At 50.1% G+C, this 25,303-nt stretch overlaps 2 protein-coding genes across 6 annotated transcripts in view; one reads left to right on the forward strand and one right to left on the reverse strand.

Annotated features, from left to right (window-relative positions):
* Positions 1-16,266, forward strand: part of LOC149370302 (scoloptoxin SSD976-like) — a 65,902-nt gene extending 49,636 nt beyond the window's left edge. For 4 of the 5 annotated variants that reach the window (XM_089561183.1, XM_089561175.1, XM_089561185.1 and 1 more), the window contains exons 4-8: positions 4,710-4,885; positions 7,257-7,363; positions 9,217-9,310; positions 10,280-10,413; positions 15,776-16,266. In XM_089561183.1, the coding sequence (XP_089417309.1) occupies positions 4,710-4,885; positions 7,257-7,363; positions 9,217-9,310; positions 10,280-10,413; positions 15,776-15,896 (632 nt within the window). In that variant the 3' untranslated portion in view covers positions 15,897-16,266. The remainder of the gene's footprint in view (positions 1-4,709; positions 4,886-7,256; positions 7,364-9,216; positions 9,311-10,279; positions 10,414-15,775) is intronic. The other variant, XM_089561198.1, reaches the window with a different exon arrangement.
* A 6,149-nt stretch (positions 16,267-22,415) lies between these two features.
* On the reverse strand, positions 22,416-24,571 carry LOC149370305 (uncharacterized). The gene has a single exon (XM_089561163.1). The coding sequence runs from the start codon at positions 24,276-24,278 to the stop codon at positions 22,416-22,418; it is 1,863 nt and encodes a 620-aa protein (XP_089417289.1). The 5' UTR covers positions 24,279-24,571.
* Between the last annotated feature and the right edge of the window lie 732 nt (positions 24,572-25,303).

The raw sequence follows: 25,303 nt of genomic DNA on the forward strand, positions 1-25,303 counted from the left end.
AGAAAAAAATAGAAAGAAAGTAGTGGCATTAACTGTGTGCACACATGTCAGGTTTACTGGTAGAACCAATGCAAAACAGAGAAAAGACGATAAGTCTAAATAAGCATTCACGAACGCCGCAGGCTCGACAACAGTGCTCGAAAAGCGATCTCACACCGACATTTAACAACAGCATGAGACAGCTTATTCCATTTATTGGTAGTATGCGGAATGAAAGAGTGCTTGAAAGCATCAGTACAAAATTGCGTCTCGCGTATTTTCTATTCACGATCGCACCGTTTCGATGTAAAATAGGGTGGCAGCAAATATGGCTTAGGGTTTATGGCTGTTTTATTAAAATAAATGCAGTAGAGAAATTGTAGTTTAATCTGTAATCGGCGCTCCTTAAGGGAGTTCCACTCCAAATCCAGCTTAGTGCTGCTACTGTGAACATCAAAACTATAGCTGTTAGTAACAAACCACGCAGCACGATTTTGAACTCGCTCCAGAATAGCAGAATGGGTTCCGGCTTGAAGGTCCCATACAGCACAGGCATACTCCATGATTGATCTGATGTTAGTAAAATATAAAAGCTCCTTAACAATTTCAGGAACATCCGTAAAATTCCTTTTTAAAAAATGTAACATTCTCGACGCCTTTGTTGCTATGTATTCAACGTGTTTTCTCGGTAAGGTCAGCCGAAAATTAAATACCAAAATATTTATAATCCGACGCTTTGGATAAAAGGTGCTCATTTAAAACATGCGCCTGCAAGTAGAGAGAACACAGCAGAATTTAGCTTCATTCAAAGCCACGCTCCATTTATCGCATCATTGTTGAATGCGGTCTAGGTTTTGTTAAAGTTAATCTATGTCACATGGCGCTTTAATTGAAAGATACAAAACACCGTCATCGGCGTACACCCGCACCCGGCAATTAGCATATTCAACTATGTCACTGACATAAATTAAAACAGCAATGGCCCTAACACAGACCCCTGCAGAACTCCAGAAGTGACTGTCGCCATATCTGAAAACAACCCTTGACTAAGACGCGTTGCTTGCTCCCTTCAAGATAATTTTTAATCCATTTATATACATCATTTGTTACATAAAGAAAGGAGAGTTTATGGAGCAACAGGAAGTGGGGCACAGTATCAAATGCCTCTTTGAAATCCAGGAAAACGCAGTCTATTTTCTCGTGGCAGTCGAAGGCAGACAAAAGATGATGGCTAAATTCAACAAACTGTGTTGTGCATGAACAATATTAATAAAGAAAGTATAATCATTCTAGAAGGTATCGAGAACTGCAGCCTACAAAATAAAACGGCGGGAAACCGAGGCATGAGCACAGTTGCATGAACACAGCATGAACCCGCCAGTTGAAATGGCAGATCTTCGTGTGACTGTGTTTGCGTTTCAGACAACTGGGGCATCAGTTCAAACAGTCTTAGGTGCACTAGGCACGTTTCAGATCTTAATTGTTTGCATGGATAAACAATTGAGCGCGATCAGTTTTCGGGCTATAACAAAAGGCGAGCTTATATGAAGGCTGAGTGTGTCGAGATCGATGTGGAGGTCTCCCAGGAGGTGACCGCGGACACGTTTATTTGAAGGCTGCCAGAGAGATGGTAGCGGCAGAGAAGCGGCGGCAGCGTCCGGTCGAGGCCGAGTTCCAAGCGTTCTCCATCTCTCGTGCTGGCGCTGCCTCGTTCTCTGCGGCACTTGGCTCGTGCGAGCCATGAGCATCGCTACAGGGTCCCACCTAGATAGTGAGTCGTTAAAAGAAAGAAAAAAAAGGAGAAAATGAGGGAACGATAGGTTCATGTCAGCTGACTGGCCAGGAAGAGCCGTCGGGTGGAGTGCGATAGCTCAGGTGGACGAGCCTGGCTGCTGCGCAACGGACAATGATGCAGGGTGCCGAGCTATCAATGGACATGGGGGCAATGGAGGCCATCGTAGGGCCGCTTGGACGGTATGCTGCCTACTGACACAAGTGCAATCGTTGTTGGAACGTTGCAGCTGATATCGGTGGGAATCTGGCGCGCCAGGTACGCCGTCAAAAGCACGGGAGCGGCTGAAACGGCTCCGTCAACCGACAACAGCTGTGTGTCAGGCATTACAGCTACTACTGAGTGTGAGAGGGTGGCTGAGTCTTCGGAAAATACATCAAAGGGAGGTGCCGGAGTAATTGCAGAGGCGGCGCTGTTCTGCGAGAAGATGACGTGCAGCTCCTGTGCGAACGTACTCTTCATCGTGGTGTCGCGTAGCTGCTGTAGCGCCAGCTGCAAGTCCTCCAAGTAGGTGGCAACGACTGGCTTACACGGCTCAGGTGCCCCTGACGAAGGGCGCGAGCAGGGCGGGATGGCCACTGGCGTTGGCACGGGTGTGACTGCCGACACAACGATGACAGCTGTGACCATGGCGGAGGAAGTTGCTGGGTTCAAAGCCAGGTGCTTGGGTGAAGCGGGAGTGACAGTCCGGAGCTGGTTTATTGGTTTATTGGGGTTTACCGTCCCAAAGCGACTCAGGCTATGAGGGACACGGTAGTGAAGGGCATTAGCACAGTCCGGAGCGGCTGTCCAGTGCTAATGCGCGTGGGAATAGTCGGTTGTGGGGGGGCTGCAAGAAGGCTGTTGCAGTGACAGGCCGTGCGGCTGAGAGTGCTACATCAGACAGCTGGCTGACAGCAACGGACACAGCTGGTGGATGGAGAGTTGCCTCACTACTAGGTGTGGATGTCTCTACCATTTGTTGCTGAAGGTGGCTCAAGTCAGGCACCAAAGCGTGCGCTTGCTGCGCCAGTGTTGAACTGCTACGGTCAGACTTCGAAAAGCTGTTGACAGCACTGAGGGCATGAGATACGGCCCCTGGGGTAAGCAGTGTTGCCGCCTGTGTAGTGGGGCTAGTATCGAACAGATGCTACGATGCCGGGAAGCTCACTTCGCCCTTAGTTCGCTCGTTCAGGTCAGTGACTGACGCCTTTGGTGGGATGAGCGATGAAGCGGCAGGTGAGCATTCGGCTGGCAGCGATGTTACGCAGTAGGCTAGAGAAGTTGGTGGGCACTCGTCGAGGAAGAGCTCGACTGTCGGCGGCACTATTGCGGATAGAAGTTGCTCGCCGGACTGTTCCGAAGGCGCTGTAACATCATTATTGGAGGTGCTATGGCCGGAGGCGCTGAACAGGCTGGCGCGAAGCACGTCTGTCGCTGCGTTCGCTGGCGTGGCAAACCGCGTTGGGCTAGGCACCTGGACGAGCTGCTGGGGGAATGACTGTGGACTTGGGGCCGTGGAGTCTTCGCGCAGTGCTGTTAGCGTGTCCGCGTTAGAAGGATGTGCTGCTGGAAGTGAGGCGGCAGCGTCTGGTGCGGTCGGTGTTAAAGCAGCCGGGCCGGAGGCGCTGCACTGGAGTGGCAGAGTACTGGCCGGTGACGGTTGTGGCGTGCTGTTTCCCAATGAAGCTCCCGGAGACGAGTGCGATGCTGGTGCGGGCGCAGGCGCTGGCGGTGGCGAAAGCGGGTCCGCCTCAGCATAGAGCGGTAACGGGTAGTATGATACGCCATAGTAGGCGAGGACGGCAGCGCGCAACTCCTCGTAGGGCCGGCATCCTGAGGTAGGGCAGGCGAGTCGGCAGAGGAGATCGGGCGGGAGAATGTCGTAAAGGACTGCGTGTTTAAACGGATGGATGGTAATGCCGTTGAAGTGCATCGCAGCCTCCCTTTGGGCGAACAACCCGCCGACGCCTGCAGACCGGAGCGCTGGAAGCTAGGAGTTGAAATCCAGGTCTTGCCAGCCTGCCATGCTTGGACGCCGCTAGGATAGAAGGCGCGACTTGCCGGGTCACCGCTTGTTGAGGTCTATGTAGAGGTCGCCCAGGAGGCGACCGCGGCCCGTTTAATAAAACGAAACCAAATACTGGGGAACCGAATAGTGTGTGCTATACATTGTAAAAATAGCCAGAGAATTAAAAATAATATTTATTTAGTTTCTTTGAACCTTTCGTAGAATCAGTCACGCAGGACACCAAATATTTTGGAGTCCCCACTAAGTCTACTTGCGAGATAAACTCGAAAAAATTCAGAGAACCGCAGTGTGTTTTGTATGTCCGCGTTATCGGAAGACCGATTCTGTAACAGACATGCTGAAATATTGCGACTTGGAACTGCTCGAAACACGACGAGAAAAACAACTCCTGAAACTGTTTTTCCAAATCACCAGGAATCAACGAAAAATAAACAAAGAAACGTATATTCACCATCCTCTAAAACACAGTGCGCGTTTCAACCACAGTGCCTCAATACGGCCGTATAGAACTCACCTAGCCACTTTTCAAAACTCTTTTTTTTTCCTTCGTGTATTAATATGTGTAACGGTCTTGCGGAATGCATTGTCACAGCTCGAAATGTGAGTTTGAAAGCCTTTGGAATTATATTACAAGGAAAGGGGGAATTGACAATTGATCATGCTGTTATGATTTCTCACATTTTTTTTTAGTGATTCACGGCTTCTTTGTTGGTGTTGCTTTTCCTCTTTCTCTAACTGCTGGTCCTGTATTCGTGCTTTGATAATGTTTTTTGTGTCTTGTTATTGCCTGAGGTTTTTGCTCCTCGAAAATTAAAACAAAAACCTCCCCTGTAATGTCCTCAAGTGAGGGCTACAGTGTACATAAATAAATAAAATAACTAAATATTTTTTCATCCTTTGTACATCCCGTGTTGTTGAATTTCGCAGCCAAATTTAAGGAGGTGGGTCAGAACTTCGCCTGGAATTACGAGCGTGTTGACCGGCGAAATGCGGACGGTACCGAACGCGTCAAAGAATGGTTCGACGAATACCCGGATTTCTCCCCCAGGAATGTGAACCCTTTCAAAGTGAGCCCAGGGCCAAGTGTCTTGGATTTGACACAGGTATGCTGAAAATTTGTACGCCAGGTTTCTTTCTGTGTTTAAAATCGCACCCATGGCATTGTTATTCCGGGTGTTTCGCCTACGAAGTTCTGCAATTTTTTAAAAAGAGGTTTTTTGGCTTAGAAATGCGATTTTTTCGCAAAGCAATGTCAGTGGTGTAGCGCATCAGAATACAGCGAAGACGTCTTAGCAGTAGGGTGGTTAATGAGTATTCAGTAGTTATCTTTATAAGTATTAGTGTTAGTCTCCGTACTAGTTAAGAAGCGTGTAGTCCATCCTAAGTAGTATCCATATCAGTTTTTAGAATTTCAAAAATGCAGGTAGACTCCGCGATAAAACCCAACAAATCTTTCCTACATCGCAACAAAATACATGCGCTTTCGAAAAGCTTTCGGGCAAAGCAAGCTCTCCAGTCCACGTAACTCGTCGAAATAGCCAGAATTTGCACGGCAAAAGCGGCGAGGGAAACTACGTTTTGGTTTTTTTTAGAGAACTGCTGTAGGTATTGCTTACGGTTGGCTAGCCACCTTACAATAAATAACAAAATTAAGTGTCAAGGTATATCATTAAGAATTTAATATTACTTAACCAGCCTACTAGATAGCAAGTTTTAGATGTAATCTGACGCGTCACACGGCGGAAAAAACTACGCCTAAAAAAGCACTCCTGTAATAAAAAAAATGGCAGAAGATCTTAGTTGAAACACCGGTATATTTCTCATGCAGCTTATTTACTACTAATAGCGATTCCCATAGCATGAGAACGTCGTACCAAGAAATAGAAGACATAAATACATGATGGAATATAATACGGTGACCATCTTAATTAGTGCAGCTGATTAAAGCGTTTGCTGTGTTCAGGCATTTAGAAAATGTGGCATTCCGCTGAACAGCGGCAAACATTCTATGCGTAGTGTAATTTTCCCATGCTTTCAATGCCTGTCAGACAAGGTTGCGCTTAGCAGTAGCGCACATTCTCAAACGATTTGCTTTTGCACTTCTCGTTGGAGGCACTTACATTTCAAAGTTAAGGTTTATTGTTCGATCATGGTGCGTACGTAATAAAGTTTACTGATTTAATTTGTCTCGACGTGGAACATTTAGGCAAAGTTAGTAGCTTGAAATGTTGTTTTACTGTTACTTAGCTGCGTCTGGCTAAAGAATAATGCTGATATACACGGTGTCCACGCTAACTTTAGCCACGGGTTAAAAAATAAAATATGTGAGGTAGGTCAGGGAAACCCCATACTTACATCTACCAAGCGGCTTGCGCATCATAGGCAATTTTTTGTTTTGCAAATAATTAATTAGCAATTAAGATAATTTTTCTAAATGCGTAAATATTGACTTTAGACAGAAAATGTGACTTGAAAAGTTGGAGAGCACCTTCAGAAACCCCCATTCCATTTATTTGCGGTGAAGAAAACCTCACGTGTATATTTTTTGAGAGCTCCAAAGAAAGCCCGCGAAATACAAAATAAAATCACGTGACTAGCGCATTCGCGCGCCTCGATTGTGCTGCTCGCGAACGTGGTTTGAGTGAACGAAATCAGCTGCTGCCAAGGCGCGACGACCTCAATGCGCCGGCAGGCCGATATGTCAGCGGTGGTTGCGGCTCCCGCGCAAGCCAGTCTGCAAGCGTGACGGTGCAAGTTGCAGCGAACGCGACGGGCATTGTGAGCTATGACATGGCCAAAGGTGACAATCACAAATTCGACGTCTTTTATTCGCCACTCAGAGGCAAAATAAGATAAGTAAAATATTTGCACATCTTCTCTGCCTCTCAGTGGCGAAGAAAACTTGCCGCATTTGTGTTTGTCACCTTTGGCCATGCCTAGCTCACAATGCCTGGCGCGTTCGCTGCAACTTGCACCGACACGCTCGCAGAGTGGGTCGCGCGGGGACCACAACCACCGCTGACATATCGGCCTGCCGGCGCATTGCGGTCGTCGCGGCTTGCCGGCGTTTGGTAGATAAATGGAAGTTAAGCCTTTTGTAAGTTGACCGTCCACTCTCACCTCTCGGTATTCAAACCGGTCGATCAGACGTGTAAATGCGCCTAGTTCACATGAAAAAGCTTCGGACGGCATTACTGGCCCTGAAGAACAGCGAAAATAAAGCACCACAACGCCCATAGCGATAGGTAGCAGTAGTGTGTCCTAACCTTGTGCGCATTAGTTCCATGAATCTCGTTTCGCGGTTAAATTTATTGCGTCACTTGTATTTGTGGGGACGCAGTTCCTGTCCTGATGCCATTATATTCGAGCATTGCTACGGTAGGTTCTTACACACTACCGACGTAGTTTAACCGCATATTTAGCTGATGGACAGCGTGCATCATTCGTATTTATCGCCTTTGCAATCGCCTGCAGGTCGCCTGGGCGGAAACGCGCTACGTGGGTTGTGGTTACACGTATTACAAGGACAATAACCCGAGATATCCTTTCAAGAAGCTCTTTGCTTGCAATTACGCGCCAGGGTAAGTTGCTTCAGCGTATATGCAAAGAGAGATGACAAACGAAATCGTCTCCATTTCATGTATGATTATAAACATGCTAACGGACACATGGTTTAGTAACTAAAAGCAAAATTATGCTTGTTGTCTTCTGAAGCTGTTTGAGCAATGCACACTTTAAGTTATATGTTGCGGGCTTGGGTATGCATTGTAATCACGTCTGATTGATTCTTGCATCTTGTTTCATTCAAGGATAGACGCTGTTGCCTTGCAGCTATTAGTCATGGAATCTCTGTCTTGCATAAAGCTGTCGCAAGGTGAAGGAAAGGCAAGAACGCGGATCGCTATCTGTGCTTTGAAAAAAAGTTGAAATCGGTTTTTAAAACGTGTCTTTTTGTAGGGTAAAAAGAGCCGGCAGTGAGACCACAAGAAACATTGCTGCCCTCCATTTTAGAGGAATATCTTTTTCCCACCAACTATATTAGGAGGCGTATCGTCTCATTTATAGAATTCCGACATCTTTGAGGATTTGTTTCTGGTCGACGATTTCCTCGACCGTCTTACTAAGCAGCAACATGAGAAAAAAGGCTGTCGATGTTTGGTTCTTCCATTACAGCACCCGAGCCCACTTTACCTGGGCGCGCTCCAGAATGAAAAGCACCGTATGAGCTATGCTTTCCGGCTGAGCTCATTTCATTATTAGTAGTTATTTACGTAGGCATTTAGTGCCTATGCTTTTCGTACGTTCTTATACTGGAATGTTTGAATTGTGCTGTGTTACTGCTGGCACCTTTTGGGGGATGCCTTTTCTCGGCGGGACAGCTACGAAAAGTATATTGCTGCGCCTAGTATTATTGTTGCTGCAATGCTCCTGCCGGAAAATCTAGGTACATATATAAACAAACCAATCAGGGAGAGATGATATAGCTTTGCTTTAGCTATTCATAGCTCTGCACTTGGCCGTTGCATATGTATCGTCTATCTGCAAAGTACAACCGTGGCTTTGTGAATGAGCGAATTTGACCCGGCCACCGGTCGCCTCCTCCCCGCCGCTCTGTATTTTCCCTTTCACACTTGCCTGCTCCTTCCTCTTTCCTAAGGGAGAAGAGGGGAATTTGCCACCTGGAATCCTGGTCACTCACGGCCACTTGCCACCGTTGGCATGTAAAAATTCAATTGATTTCAGCAGAATTACTTAAATTAATTTGAAAAATTAGTAGTTTAGGTAAATACATAATTTACGAGGTAATTAACGCTTTACGGCTGTTGCTGTATATTCCACGATAGATTAACGGGCCATATGACTAAACCAAGGCTTTAACAGATTTCGCTGCAAAAAGTCCAGCGGTGATTACACGAACGAACGAGCGCAATGCGCAAAAAGAAAAAGATGGAAGCGTCAAGTGGGGTTCCGAGAGACGTTTACTTCGACCACCGCAGGCCTTTTGAAGTCATCGACTGTGACTAAGGAGCATGAAAAAGCAGTGCAAAAATGTTTTATACGAAGACAAGTAAAATAAAATGTTGATATGTGAAGGCGCAAATGGAAGGCAGCGTATTAACTCAATAGGAAAATGTTGTATCGACACCGAGAGTCATGCTGAGCTCAGAAGTCGAGAGACCGAGTTGGAATATAATGCTCATTTATTTTTTGACGAGTTCCCCCTTTGGACATAAAGTTTCTGCAGCTGTCTGTATTTTTCTACAACGTATGCTTGTTTAGGTGAAGAATTGACACTCACTACAGAGCTATCTTCAAAACGCACTTCAGCAAGGTCGTGCCCTGGAGAAGGCGCCGAAAGCAGTAGATTTTATAACTAAGTACCTCTATTCAAAGAGCCAATACTGTGTGTCAGAGGTTTCGTTTCCGTTTTCAGGGGAAACATCATTGGAAGTGCCATGTACAAAGCAGGCAGGACCTGCAGCGAATGCCCATCGGGCACAACTTGTAACGTGGTCGCTGGCCTCTGCGTAAGTAAACTGAGTCTCATGTGTTTGTTTCCCGGAGTAATTGAGAGATTGCTGAGGCGAACGCGTGGACAGATGCGCGCTTTTGGTTTGGTTGGTTTGGTTTACGAGGTTTAACGTCCCAAAGCAACTAAGGCTATAAGAGACGCCGTAGTGGAGGGCTCCGGAAATTTCGACCACCTGGGGTTCTTTAACGTGCACTGACATCGCACTGTACACGGGCCTCTAGAATTTCTCCTGCAAAGAAATTTCAGCCGCCCCGGCCGGGATCGAACCCGCGTCTTTCGGGTCAGCAGCCGAGCACCATAACCACTGAGCCACCGCGACGGCACAGATGCGCGCTTTTGAGGCGAGAGATATGAAAGTATCCTTTGTCGCATGCGGCGGCTTAATGCAGCCGGATACGAAGATGAGAAAGAAGTCTAGGAGGACTAACCTGTCGGATCTGTGAACGAGAGAGCGAGTGCCACAGCGCGTCAAGCAGCGACGGACGCTTAGAGCGTTGCCTACCGTGTAAAAATAAAAGCGGTTGAGCGCGGCTGCATTAAAATGAAAGAGCGTGATGCAGCGGGGAGTTCGCTCTCCAACTGCATGAAACGCGGGAATCATGGCAGCTTCAGACGCCGCGAAAGAAGCCGGGACCGTACAGCATGCTGCCCACGTCTAAGACCAGAAGCGAGTGAAGGCGGCAGGACATCCAACAGCCGAATGATCTGAACAATACTTCTTCGCGACCCCCACATCTGTAAGTCGCGCTACAACGTTCTGCGTCCTTTATTGAAATGCATTACATTCTTACCCCTACTCTCTACGGAAATATGGGTTACAATTTTTTCGTGATACCACAATCGTTGCTAAAGCGATGACCGCCTCATTGCGGTAGAAGCCCAACTTGTGGCCCTTTTTCGCTTTGTCCCTATATTGAAGCCCACACTGACGAGATCTTAAGGCGCAGGTTCCTTTCCCAACCAGTGCAACCCTAGGAAGCCAATCACCAGCCGGGGCATAGCTCGTACCCATTTTGAGAAAACCGGTGGATACCCGGCCAGCGGCGGGAGTCGAACCCACCACCTCCCGGAGCCGAGGCAGGTGCTCTACCACGAGGGGTGCGTGCGTGCGTGTGTATCTGTGCGTGTGTATCTGTGCATGTGCGTGTGCGTGTGTGCTCGCGTGTGTGCGCGCGTGTGTGCGTGCGTGTGCGTGTGTGTGTGTGTGTGTGCGTGTGTGTGTGTTTGTGTGTGTGTTTGTGTGTGTGTGTGTGTGGTTTAGTTTGGTTTGGTTTATGGGGTTTAACGTCCCAAAGCGACTAAGGCTATGAGAGACGCCGTAGTGGAGGGCTCCGGAAATTTCGACCACCTGGGGTTCTTTAACGTGCACTGACATCGCACAGTACACGGGCCTCGAATTTCTCCTCCAAAGAAATTCAGCCGCCGCGGCCGGGATCGAACCCGCGTCTTTCGGGCCAGCAGCCGAGCACCATAGCCACTGAGCCACCGCGGCGGCTGTGTGTGTGTGTGTGTGTGCGTGCGTGCGTGCGTGCGTGCGTGCGTGCGTGTGTGCGTGTGTGTGTGTGTGTGTGTGCGTGCGTGCGTGCGTGCGTGCGTGCGTGTGTGTGTGTGTGTGTGTGTGTGTGTGTGTGTGTGTGTGTGTGTGTGTGAGCGCGCGCGTGCGCGCGTGCGTGCGCGAGTGCGTGCGAAATAATACGCGACTTAGCCACCTGTGTTCACTCCACAAATGTGCGTCGCCGTGCACCAACTAGCAATTGCAGTAAGCGTACCACTCAGCCAGCGATATCACCTAAGGTTATGCACGAGGTTTCTCGGGCAAGTACAGCAGTAAACATGATAGAAGGATGTTACTCTGGTGAAAACCAAATGTCGCCTGCACCCTGTTGATGGCGGGCAAAGCCTTGAGGCATGCTAGTGGTGCGTTGCGATGACGAACGATTGTTCTTCAAATTTCCACTACTGCAGGTGATGATTTAAAAGTTTATTAGTTATTTTCTGACCGGTAGTTTTTTTAGTTTTTTTTTCTGTGCGCCGCCGCGGTGGCTCAGCGGTTATGGTGCTCGGCTGCTGACCCGAAAGACGCGAGTTCGATCCCGGCCGCGGCGGTTGAATTCCTTTGGAGGAGAAATTCTAGAGGCCCGTGTACTGTGCGATGTCAGTGCACGTTAAAGAACCCCAGGTGGTCGAAATTTCCGGAGCCCTCCACTACGGCGTCTCTCATAGTCTTAGTCGCTTTGGGACGTTAAACCCCATAAACCAACAAAACCCAACCAACCAGTTTTTTGTGCATTCCTAAAACGAGCTATATTAGAGACTCATCCTTATACCTCTTATTTATTATTTGTTAGTGCTGTAGAGTTAGTTTAAAGCTGAAGTGCAATGTTTCGTGTGAAATTACAAGGAATTTCTTTTAACTGAATACAGTCATACCTAATCACATTATGAAAAATCGCGGATAGAAATATACTTCTGGCACTGACACCCCTGCGAGAACCGTACTGGGGCTGCAAGTATCATTGGTAGACACGTATTAAGAAAAATATCGGGGGAAAGGATACGAGGTCTAAAAGCCCGATTTCTCAAAATAATGAGCTATGTAAGCAGCGGGAAATTGGGAGCAAAATAAAAAAGCATCAAATCCGCTGTGTGAAGACCTAACCAGATAAATAATAGCTGTGGCGCAGTTGATTACTGTTTATCAGGAGTTCTGGACAGTAAATGTATCAACATGACTGACTGACTTGGTTCGTTAATAAATTCATATGTGATTATGTCACAGAAGTGGCGGCAGCCTGTAAATTACTTTTGTTTGTATATAACTGATGCGTCCGCGTTTCTTTGTATGTGTCTCGGGAAGAGCAAGAATGCATGCACGCTTTTTTCAGTTATGTAGACAACCCCTCGCGTTGCGAAAGCGGAGGCGGCTCAAACTCGTCCCCGATACTGCCGAAGCCTAGAGCTGACCATTAGCGGGAAAGAAGTTGCGGCCTACGTGACTGGCTTTTTGGTTGTGTTTTACTTTTTTGCGGCTCCAAGGTCACCGAATCGAGAGTCGAAGCCTGGGGCTTCTTTTTAGTTGTGCTTTAATTTTTTCCTCCTCCAAGATGGCGGCCATGCAGAGTCAAAGTGTAGGTGCCTACGTGCTCTCGTTGCGCTTTTTGGTGTTTTGTTTTTTCGACGCCGACGCTGTGGCGCCGCGAGTGCTCGCTCGCTAGCGCTCGAGGGCTTTAAAAGGGGGCCGTATGGAAACGAACTTCAGTCCGCTCGTCGGTGGAAACGCTGCCGGCGCGAACTCCCGGGTCTCCGAGCCGCCGCACCGCATCCTCGAAACCGCAAGCTGCCCTGGACGGACGTCGCCTTCGGGGGCCGCACTGACTGCGTGTTTGGGATGGACTGCAGCCGCGCTTCCCGGTTTACTGTATGTTTGTTCACCTCCTGAGTTTTGATCGACTCTATCTAATTGGCCTCCCACTTGTGTTCTGACCTGTGTAGAAATATTCAATGTGTAACTTAATTCAGTGTGTTTACTCCTATGTGCTTTGCGCAATTGTTTTGTAGAATGTGAATTATGTGTCTGTAAGAGCTGCCGCATTGTTCAATCGAAACTATAAACGTTGTTTTGTTGTTGTTACCTCTTAAACACGCCTCGGTCTCAGTCACTGCGTTTGCTTACCGGCTACGCCGGGCATCAAACGGCCACCCCCTCATTGTCCGGACTCGGTGATGATGTCGACTAGTCGCCGAACCCGTGACAGATTATTTATTAACTTGACAGCTACACCGCCTTAAAGCCACAACCAACCGCTGGTGTTGCGGCTGCCACTGTGCCCGCTAGCACTACTTCAATAACAACCCGGGGAAAATGTGTTGCGCATTACAAGCATTATTTTTGCTCTAGCATAAAATTTTGATTATTTTCAAAACGAAAGAATCATTAATAGGTACGTAGGTGCTTGCTGGGCTCTGCCGCCAACCATCCACTCAAAATGTAGGTTGGGTGGAGCTTGAAGTATTTTTTTTCTTTTGTATAACAACAACCACTGATAAGCAAAATTACTGGTTACACAAGTTTAATCCACTAGTGAAAAAGACTCAATTGTTTAAAACTGTCAATTTTTAAAATAAATAGTCTGTACGAAATGGAACTGAAAGCCTCTAAGCAATGTTGGAAAAGTGTTCGCTGTACTTATGAGTGCGTCTTAGTGCAATTTTACTATAGAGGGTGTTTCACCTAAGACTTCGTACAGTTTATAATAACATCTCAACGTCGGTCGGACGTGAACATCTTATACGTCACAAAATACACAAACACCGTTTTTATTTGCCAAATTTGCAATGCAAGCTACAAAATTCATGAACAGGCAACGCGGCAAAGCCAATTGGAGCATCTTCCAAATGCGAATTTTTTTATGTTCGCTATGTGAAACCACCTTGCCGATAAAGAAAATTTAAAAACTGCGCTGACCTTCCATATTCACGGCCTTCAGTTTCGCAGCGTATACATGACCTCTAAATTCTGGAACGAAAAAAGCTGATTGCTTAAATTAGTTATTTATTTATTTAATAACTCAGGTCTATTACGTACGTAATGTCTGCCTTGCGGCCCAGTACACATGCACAGACCGCAGCGACGTATCTCAAAAAGTTTTCAAAATAAAAGTGCGTAAAATTTCAAAAGAGGTCACCCTATGTAGATCCCCACCTATCTCCTATCCACTTCGTCACCCACGATAACCCTCTTTTTTCTCCTTTTCCCACTACTCTGTGGTAAGGAGCAGGCCAGATCATGATCCTGTCAAGCCAATCTCTCTTATTTTCTCTCAAATGATCGTCTTTCTCTCTCTGTCTAGAGCGATTCATTAAAAAGATGATTTCGGAGGTGTTTCACATACGCCATGGGAAAGATGTGCTTTAAGAAGGCTGCTGCGAGGCAAATGACAGGCTGGACGAGAGATGAGTTGCTTGTAGAATAGAAACGTATGCAACAACATTTGATAGACAACGAGACATGCTATGGTTAACATGTTTATGTTAATTTCTGAGTACCGTGCTTTAATCAGTTACTGTAATCACTCGAAGCATAAAAGTGCTCATTGCGAGCTATAATGGTTTCACATCCATTAGCAGAACTAAAAAGCTTTTTTTGTTCGCCCCGTTAATATGGAAGTGAACCGATGGCGGACCACTCTCGGTTATGATATTATTAGGGCTTGACTCTGCAAATATACCTGTTATTTCTGTTTTCAAAGGTGTCGAGTATATCTTGACAGAGTGGCCCTGACAGTTAGGAGCTAAATTATCAGGTTAATCTTTTCAGTGAAGATTCTGAAAGCGGTAAGCAAGACTGAGAGGCTCAATTTCCGCCCTCTCACGGTGGTGAATTACCTTTCGCGAGCTGAACAAGTGAAGGAGTCACTATAATAAAACATCTACCAGGATTGACGCTATTAGAAGAAATGGTGAGGTTTGAATGAGTTGCAACATATTTTATGTTCAAGGAATGCAGCATGCTATGGTGAACACTAAAATAAATAAATAGTTGGGTGTGTAGCACTGCTAAGCAGGAAATATTCCTCTAAATCAGGTTCTTGAAGGTCGGCACCACCATCACCTATCTGGGAGGTCGATTGAGGTGTCCACAGTCCAAGGGAGCTAGTTATGCGCCTTTACGTTTATCATAATCAAAGCAGTCGACAATGTTGTGTACGCCAACGATAATAAACCCAATACACACCGGCACTATTGCTTCAGTTCTGCGCTTCTGCCAGAATGTTCTCAGCGCAAACGCAAGCAGCGCACATCTCTCTGTCACTACCGCCACGTAGCTCAATGCGAGATTGAAGGGTCCATAGACCCAGGAGCCAGTTATGCATGTTTACTTTCCTCTCATGACTTTTGTCACAAGTGTAAGTTGATGAAGACGACTGCATGCCATGCAGAGCGCGAAAGCATCGCAGTTTAACAAGAGGCTCTTCATTATTTCTGTTAATGGTCAAATCCGCATTCTTTCTGTTTGGTTATTTATTATTATAATTATATTTATTTTTAATTTTTAATTTTATTTTATTTTGAACGTTTTGAGCACAACTGTCAATCGCCGCCTGTCGCTTGGCCAATCTCCCGCAGCGGGTATGCACCATTATCACCTTGTGGACCACAACAACAACACAAGGCGAGATCGGCTGTGGTGATAACATAGTGCTCTCGCGCAATGGATACCGAAACTCATGGGTTCGCACCCACGCGGAATCAAAACCCAGTCACTGCAGTACTTATTTTATTTCTGCGGGCATCTGAGCGGCTTTAGACCAACCTTAATCATGGCCTCTTTGTGGCATTTATTTGGGATAAAAATTTCAAAAAATGAATAAATAAATTGAGAAATCTGAGGACGTCATTTTTATCATTTTTTTTTTCTTTTACCGGAGGTAATGAGCAACTTAGGTCGTTTTCTACGCAGCGTGTACGGGGTGAGTCTGACGACTTCGGCAGCCCTGACGGCGGGGGTGATGTCTGGCCTTGGCTGGTCTTGGCTTTCATCCTCCTGGGTGTACCGGCCGCCGCGGGTGCCGCCGCCGTGATCTACAAACGCACGGCCCGTTCTGCTTCTGCTGCCCGCGGTGTCGCAGTTACCGCACCGAGGAAAAGAGAGAACGCAAGAAATGCGCTGGAAACACAGCGGCCACTAGCACCTGATTCTGCCTGAGCGGTTCACGTTCATCCTTTCTGTCTATATAAAAAAAAAAAAGCTCCATGTACTAGAGGGAGCAAAGGTGGTGTCTGTTACTCGAGCTTCGGGGATACATTGCCACACTACTTTCCGGCGGCTCCTGCTGTCGAGATTGACAAGGAGGTGTCCGATTCTCTCTGAAGATCTGTCAGTTTGCGTGTTTATACCTGTAACACTGCTGCTATGAAGAAAACTGCCAATAAAAGTTGCAAGAGCTGTTAGTCATCGGTTATTCTCAATACTCATCGGATTGCGCCTGGTATGCACCACTTTTGCTTCGGCAGTGCGTAGCCTATGGGATGCAACCAGAAATTGGAGTATCGCGGCGCCTAAAAGAAAGCTTGCCTAACGCTTCATCTCCGCCTTAAGAGTGAAACTCGATAGCGTATAGAAGTATACAAGCTGTTCTACACAAGTGTACAGCAGCTATACCTTACCTCACAGGTGCTCACCCGTGTAGCAGAAAAGTGGAGGCTAACGAAAAGGTTCCAGCTTAAGCAAGTTAAGGACAGCGCAGCGAGCTATGAGAAGAAAAATAATAGGTGTAACATTAGGAGACAGGAAGCGGGCAGAGTGCGTAAGGGAACAAACGAGAGCTGATGACGTCCTAGTCTAAATCAAGAGGAAGAAGTGGGCTTGGGCAGGGCGTGTAATTGGAAGGCAGGATAACCGCTGATCCTTAATAGCGGAGTGGATTCCAACAGAAGGCAAGCGTAACAGAGGGTGGCAAAAAAGTTAGGTGGGCGGATTAGAATAAGAAGCTTGCGAGGATATGGTTGCCGCAGCTGGAAAAGGACTGGGTTAATTGGAGAGACATGGGAGAGGGCTCTGCCATGCAGTGGGTGTAGCCCGGCTGTTGATGATGATGATGATGCGAAAGCGTACCCTCGTGATCGAGTACACGTTGATGTAGATGGGCCATCAGCATTCACGAAAAGCCCAGACAAAGAGGAAAGCCCCGCATTAGCAGGCGTTACCGGCATCATGACACACATGTGTCAGGAGCAGGCAAGCGCCAGCTCACCTCGACACCCCTCAGCACTGCTCCTAGAGGCCTCCGTGCGCAGTGGAAACTTTCGACTCCGCTTCGTCAAGGAGGAACGGTGACGTCACATTCAGTCACAGCCCACTTGGTGACCTCCACGAGAAGTGAAAAGCTTGCGTAAGGTTTTCCCCTCACAAGCTCCGTAACGCTCTTACTTTGAAAGGTGCGGGGTATTTCGGAACGCTTGTTTTTGATCCCTGTACGTAGAAAGCGCAAATGATTTATAATTAGCCATTTTGGTTATAAATTTTTAACTTATGTAATGGGTGCTTTTGTCACAGACTGCACTGTATTGTTCATACTCGAAATGCCTATTGTGCTGTCTGCGATGCATAAGCGAAGCTCGTAGGCAGCGTCCTCCAGAATGTAGTCTCGAGGGCACATATGGAAGGTGAATATTCTTCTTTCGATGTTTGCACTTCGTGTATGACGCATGCTTCTTCAACGAAATGAACACCGGACCATTTTATGAGCTTCGCCTTTTTTTGTACACGAACGGAAAGCATGGGAGAGTAATAACGTGGATCCTTTGCATCACCCCTTAAGAGAAAACAGTCCCGAAAGGTGAGTACAAAAGCTCGCTATACCCTACACAGGTTTCGACACTAAGGAATTTAATAAGTGTTGCGCTACATGCATAAGAAGCAAACTCCGCCGACTCGTTACTTCTAGCAAAGGCAGTACAGGAGGCAAGGCTGATGAAATGAGCAGGTTGTCATACCCAATGAGGCTTTTCAAGCTCGCGTGAAATAGAAGAAACTTCACAGCGCTGATTGAATGAGTAGGTAGTCTGCAAATTTATGAAGACCTGTGAATAACCTCCGAGATTTTAAATCAGGGTTTGCGGTATTTTCCGGGTACAAGCGGTCAAAGGTCTCAAAAACAAAGCCTGGCTAACGTCGGCCTGATTACCGCAGATCAGGACCGCGGTCTGGGTGCAACAATAAAATCACGGAAACAGAGTAGCAATTATTGCCCGAAGTTTGCATTTCAGCAGCGCTGATTCCTTTTGGATCGCCATCGCTATGGAAGGATTCTGATTGACGTAAATTGTGAAAAAAACTTTAAAAACATTAAGTTCAATCAGACTTAAGAAAGAAAAAGTGCGGGGATCCTCTGCGTTAAGCCTTTAGCAGCCATTCGCTGTCCTGGTTTTGCTGATGTTTTGTGCAAACGCCAGGCTAGCCTACGAATCGCTGCGAAGGGTCTCGCGGGAAGGGGTGTCACGCAGGGGAATCCCCTGTTGCGAGGTAGGGGCTGTGGACTCGGTGAAGGCTGGGAATTGGGTCTTTATTAAGAAAATGTGACCCAAAAGAAAAGAGGGCCCCAGGCCTTTGGAAGGTACAGGCTGGCTCCCCGAGCTGCTGCTCTCTTCCGCTGCTGGAGGACGACTCTCCTCGTTCACTCCCGTGCGTTCACTCAGCTCCCTCGAACTCCGTGCCCACGTGACCCAGCTGGGCGTTCTCGGGAGGAGGCGTCCCTCTGCGCTGACGGTCGCGCTCTCGAACGCCGTGTCCACGCGTTCGCGTCCCTGGGCATTTACGTTCGCGTTTTCGAACGCCGAACGTGAGCCCTGCGTCCGTGAAGAGGCCGGCACCCTGCGACGCCGAGTAAAGGTCCGAACGCTCGCGGCACATTGGATTGGATTGGAGTAAACTTTATTTGTGCCTGCAGTTGGACGCTCGCGCGCCCCGACGAGGGCCTACGTCGTCTACGAGGCTGCCGTTACTCGGCGCGGGTCTCCGCTCGCCGTTGCCGGCTCGCTGGATCCCTGCCTTTCGAGCGCCCCGAGGACCTGCTGGACGGCCCATAGCTGTTGGTCATGGTCGTTGCTCTTCGCGGCTGCCTCCAGCCGCGGCGGGATTGTTCCTGATCTTGCTTCCTTTGGATTTTTGATGCAGTCCCACAGGATGTGCGTGTGATCTGCCGGCTCCCTCCGGCAGACTCTACACGTATCGGTCGGGTAGGTCTCGGGGTACATGCGATGCATCAGTCTCGGGCTCGGTAGCGATCCGGTCTGGAGCTGTCTCAGTAGTACCGCCTCCGCTCGACTCAGCCTCGGGTGCGGGGGTGGGAGAGTCCTGCGAGCCAGGCGGTAGGCCTTCGTGATTTCGCTGTAGTCGGTCATGCGGTCCTTGGCTCCGAACCACGTCGGACGGTCTGTTGCCGGGGCGCGGTTGGTTAGCGCTCGCGCCGCTGCATGTGCCGTCTCATTGTGGTTCGCACTGCGTTCCGACGCGTCGCCCGCGTGCGCCGGAAACCACTTGATTCTTACTCTTCTGTCTTGCAGTTTAGTCGCTCGTAGTACGCGCTCGGCCTCCCTGCAGACTTGGCCTTTGGCGAAGTTTCGCACCGCCTGTCTCGAGTCACTCAGCACCGTGTAGCAGTCTGCGTCGGCAATGGCCAGGGCGATGGCCACCTCCTCCGCTTGTTCCGCTCCGGCGCCTCTCACGCTCGCTGCCGTCTTCGTGGCGCCGGTCGACGCCTCTATGACGACCGCTGCGAAGGCGTTCCGTTGGTATTCGGCCGCGTCCACGTACCGCGCGTGCTCGTCGTTGGCGTGCAGGTCGATGAGAGCCTTGGCCCTCGCCGCTCTTCTTTCCTTGTTATACTCGGGGTTCATGTTCTTGGGTATGGGGTCGATTCTGGTCTGGCGTCGGACCTCTTCGGGGACGGGGAGCTTCGTCTGCGCGTCGTTCGAGTGTCCTATTCCCAGGTCGTCCAGTATCTTCCTCCCGGCTTTGGTCGTGGACAGCCGCTCCAGTTGAGAGGTCCGTTGCGCTTCGGCTATTTCTTCGAGCGTGTTGTGGATCCCGAGTTGTAAGAGGCGGGTCGTGCTCGTGGACTCGAACAGGCCCAGCGCCGCCTTGTACGCTCTCCTGATGATTACATTAATTTTGTTGCGTTCGTGTTGCAGCCATCTATGGTAGGCTGCAACGTACGCGACGTGGCTGATGATGAAGGATTGGACGAGCCTGATTAGGCTCTCCTCTCTCATGCCAGCCTTCCGGGAAGTTACTCTTTTGAGGAGTCGCATAGCGTTGGCCGCTTTTGCCGTGAGACGGGCGATGGTTTCGCCGTTTCTTCCATGCTTTTCGATGACCATGCCTAGGATCCTGATTTTGCTGACCTCGGGGATCACGTTGCCGGATTTGGTTACGATTCTGATTTTTTCGCATTCGCGTTGTCTGCTCTTGCATCTGCCATTGTTGGTAGGTGGGAGTATGAGGAGCTCCGATTTGCTCGGCGAACATCTCAAGCCGGTGCCTTCCAGGTGGTCTTCTATCGCGTCGACGGCTGCTTGCAGAGCGCCCTCGATGTGGGCGTCACTGCCGCCGGTCACCCACAGTGTGATATCGTCCGCGTAGATGGTGTGCCTGACGTCTTCGATGTCCGCGAGCTTCTCGGCCACTCCGATCATTACCAGGTTGAACAGCATCGGCGAAATGACCGATCCCTGCGGTGTGCCGGTGCTCCCGAGCTTCTTCTCTTGCGTTTGTAGGTCGCCTGCTCGTAGCTGGGCGGTCCTGTCCGTGAGGAAGTCCTTGATGTAGTTGTAGGATCTTTCGCCCATGTTGAGCTTAGAGACTTGGGACAGAATCGCCGAGTGTTTCACATTATCAAAGGCGCTCTTTAGGTCGAGACCCAGGATTGCCTTGTTGTCGCGGGCGCTGCCGCCATTGTCTATGATTTGGTATTTGAGCTGCAGCATCGCGTCCTGCGTGCTGAGGTGCTGTCTAAAGCCGATCACCGTGGCCGGATACAGCCCCTCTCGTTCCAGGTAGTCTTGCCACCTGTTGAGCAGGACGTGCTCCAGCACCTTGCCCACGCAGGACGTGAGCGAGATGGGCCGAAGGTTGTCCGTGTCCGGTGGCTTCCCCGGCTTGGGTATCAGGATAGTCTTGGCTGTCTTCCACTGCTTTGGTAGCGCGGCCGCTCTCCAGCACTTGTTGAAGTATTTTGCGAGGTTCTCAATCGAGCCGTCGTCGAGGTTCTTGAGCGCCTTGTTCGTGACGAGGTCCGGGCCAGCTGCCGACCGGCTGTTGAGGGCGTGCAGGGCCGCGCGGACCTCCTCGACGTCGATGTCACGATCGAGCTTCGCGTTGGGTAGGCCGCCGTACGGCGCGTGTTGTTCGGTGGGCGTAGTGGGCAGGTATTTGTCATTGATGCGCCTGGTGACTGCATCAGCACCCAGTACCGAGACATCCCGATGTATGAGCTTGGCGAGTCTATCCCTTTGGTGCGACTTGGTCTTCGTTTCGTCGAGCAGGTGCCGCAGCAGGTTCCACGTCTTCCCGCTATGCATCTGCCCGTCTGCCGCGTTGCAGATCTCGTTCCACTGTTGCGTGCATAGAGCGCGGCAGTGCTCCTCGATCGCTCGGTTGACCTCCGCCACCTTCTTTCTGAGTCTGCGGTTGAGCCGTTGGTTCTTCCAGCGACTGAGTATCGACTGCTTGGCTTCGATAAGATGCGCCAGCCGGCTGTCTACTTTATCAATCGCAGCGTCCGTTTCAATTTCTTTGGTCGCGTCGCGTACGCTCTTGGTGATTTCGGCCGTCCACGTCTCTATGTCTTCGATCTCGCCGTCAGCGTCTGTCTTCTGGCTTCTGGCGTCTCGGAAGGCATCCCAGTCTACCCATCTGTGTGTTTTGATGCTGGTGTCGTTGTGTTCCGGTATGCTGATTTCCACGATGGTGTGGTCGCTGCCGAGGTCGGTTCCCGTGTTTCGCCAGGTGATCGCGCCCCGGACGTCGTTCTTGACGAACGTGAGGTCCGGAGTGGTGTCCCGGGACACAGAGTTACCGATTCTCGTCGGGTGCGTCGGGTCCGTGATGAGGGTGAAGTCGAGTTCCATGGCGTCTTGGTACAGGTCGCGGCCCTTTGCTGTGTACTTGTTGTAGCCCCAGGCTGGGTTCATCGCGTTGAAGTCGCCGCAGACGATTAGCGTGTTGCGGCCTGCCGCGGTGCTAGCTCTGTGTAGTATTGTTTTGAATCTCTGTTTTCTCTGCGATGGGTTGCTGTATATGTTGAGCAGAAAAATGCTTCCTTTTCTCTTCTTGCCCGGGATGATTTCGGTGAGTGTGTGCTCGATCTTCATATTGCTTTGCAGCTCGTGCTCAACGAACGTGATTCCTTTCCTGACCAGGGTGCACAGGCCTCTCCCGTCGGGCTGGCCCTTGTGCACTCTGTAGCCGGGCAGGGACGGTGCGTCGGTGAGCGTTTCTTGTAATAGGATCACGTCTGGTTTGCGCGCGGCATGTGCGATGTGCTGTTGGATGACTGCCTTCTTCCTTCCGAGGCCGCGACAGTTCCACTGCCACGCTGTTACGGCTGCTGCTGCTGTTGCGTTGGCAGCCATGGTTGCGTTGGTGTGTACGCGGTTCCCTGGTTGGGTGGGTGTTGCGCGAAGAGGGGCGCAAACGTCGGGTGGCTCACTATCGGCTGTAGGGTCCTTTCGATGTAGGCGAATCTGTTCGTGTTCTCGGCTTGGTAGATCTCCATTGTTTGTTTCATTGCTGTCACTGCTGCGATGTTCGCCGTGATTAATTGTTCGAGTTTGGTGAACGTCGCTTCGAATTTGGCCTCGGGGTTGTCGATTCGATTGTTCTCTGTTTGCTTGCGCGTGGCCTCGACGGCTCGCTTCTTAGGTGCCGGTTCCTCTACGGCTGTCTCCTGGGTGTTCATGGTTGTTTCGTCGGTCGTGCTTGTGCTTGGCGTGAGTCTCTGTGGAGGCTCGTTGTTGCATTGCAGCAACTTACGGATCTCGGCGATCTCTCTCGTGAGGCTGTTGATGGTCGTGCGCAGCGCCGCGTTCTCTTGTCTTAATGTCTCGTTGGCTTCTCGCATCTTGTTTATATCGTCTTTCTTCGTGGCTTCGGTGATTTTATGCGCGTTCCTTATATTGTTCCCTTTAGCTGCTTCAGCCCAGCTGACTCGCTCACGTGATGGTGACCTTTTCCTACTGAGGCTTCTCTTGCAGCTGCTGTCTCTGGAATGTGGTGCGCGGTTCTCAGATGGAGTCCTTGACTTTCCCGCAGCTGGCGGCTTGTCGAGTGGCGGGAAATCGCTCTCCGACAGCAGCTGGCGTTCGGCCTGTCGGCGCTCCCATTGTCGCTTGCGCACTACGTAGGGGATCTTGTATTTCGCCTTGCACGTTCGGTCTCCGGTCGGGTGTTCGTCCCCGCACAGCTTACATTTAGGGGTACAGCGATGGTCTTCTTTGGGGTTGGCGAGTCCGCAGGCCAGGCACGTCTTGATATTGGGGGTCGGGCACACGTCCTTTCGGTGTCCCACTCGGCCGCACTGCTTGCAAACGTCGATCTGTTTCCTGTAGAGGCGGCACGGTATCAGGGTGACTCCGTATCGGACGAAGTTCGGTACCTTGGGTCCCTGGAACACCACGATCGCGGTGGTCGTGCTGCCGATCCTCTTTGCGCCCACTGCTAGCGGGTTTCTCTCGTTGACGATGTTCCTATCTATCTCTTCGGTGCTCGCATCGATGGGGATGCCTCTGATGATGCCCTTTACGGTGTCGTGAGGAGCCGTGCGATATGCGCTGACTTCGTAGGAGTTGTCTTGAATATAGATTTCCTGGATTTTAGCGTACCTAGCCGCGTTGTCTTCGTTCGGTGTACTGACGACCATGATGTTCTGTTGCGTGTTGGGGCAGATGGTGTCCGCGGCGCTTTCCTCGCTCGTGATCTTGGCCGCGGCGAGTATGGCCGCAGCGACGGTGGTGGTGCCGGTCTTGACGATGTCCAGTCCCCCTCTGGGTCTGACGACTATCTTGCTCTCTTCCAGTGGCATGGCTGGCATGCGTGCTGCCTTGATGACCGAGGCTCTGACGTTCTTGTGGAATTTCGATTTCGGGCTTGTTTGACTCCCGCCGGGTCCGTCAGGCTTGCCGCCGTCGGGGGTCCGCTGGCGCAGCCTCGACATGCGTTCCCCCGCGAGCGTCCATCCGGCGTCGTTGTGGTATTCCTCTGGTGATATCTCTTTGCCTTGAACTCGAACGCACATTTGGTTGTCTACAATCATTGTAGACGTAGCGGACGCCTCCCTCGTCGTAACGGACGCCTCCATCTCGGCCGCCGCCGAGGAGTACGGTTGAACTTGAACGCACATTTGGTTGTCCACGATCATTGTAGACGTAGCGGACGCCTCACTCGTCGTAACGGACGCCTCCATCTCGGCCGCCGCCGAGGAGTGCGGCAGGCGGCGACCGGTGCGACGGTGCTGGGCCTAGCGTCCGCGGGACAAGCTTAGGCCTAGCACACTTTCACACGGCAGCGGTAGAAAAAGTCACAAAATTTGGCAAAGAAAAACGCACCTCTAGGGTCAGCTGGTATCGGTCGATGCCGCTCGCCTTCACGGACACATTGGTGCAAGGAAAACTTTGTTTCGAGGCAATTAGCACTGCGTAATTGGTTAGCAGTGACAGAGCCGATGTGAACACGTCTGCTCCGGCGGCATGGAGCCAGCGTTCCTCGCGGCACACACAGTTTCCGGATCTCTGGCCCACAGGCCCGCAGTGTCTTGCAACGTAACAAACTCCTCCCCCCGTTGAAGACCTTCGCCGAGGCTGCGTCCGCAGATGCAGGGTCGGGAGAAGGCGCTCCGGACACCAACAGGGCAAATGCATGCGCTCACTTCGTGCGCGCGCACACACACACACACACACGTTCGCGGAACCCCCTGGCTGACGGTACCCAAGCGACGAACGACTGCCAGACGCCGATTTCCAGAAAAAGTCTCCCTGCCTGTTTTTGCTAAACAAGTATTCGGCTCACGTCAACTCATGGCAAAACACACAACAAAAGCAACGCGCAACATTGCATTTCAATGTGGTCAAAAAAGAAAACGATAAGCACAGGTAACCTCTCATTTGTGCTCACGGATTAAGATTTTAGCCGTGCCCTTCGGGGTCGCGTCCGTCTGACCACTTCAGCTGCGGAATCGCGACGAAAGAAGTCACCCCTAACGTTGGACATTCTTTGACCACTGTCTTCGTTTCTGTGCCCTGCCGACACACTGTGAACGCCTCGGTAGCGCGTGCAGTGCCGAACACTATTATACAATAATGGTCTGCGAGCAATACGATTGGCTGTCCCGCCTTCACACTTTGAGCCGGCTGCACTATTCCCCTTCTGACCCGTCTGCTGACACGGCAGACGGAAACGAGTTCCCTGTGCCTTTTCCTGTAGCCTGGCGCC

This window comes from Amblyomma mixtum, chromosome 1 (assembly GCF_055824585.1).
Source record: "Amblyomma mixtum isolate Tamu chromosome 1, ASM5582458v1, whole genome shotgun sequence".
NCBI classification, from domain to species: Eukaryota; Metazoa; Arthropoda; class Arachnida; order Ixodida; family Ixodidae; genus Amblyomma; species Amblyomma mixtum.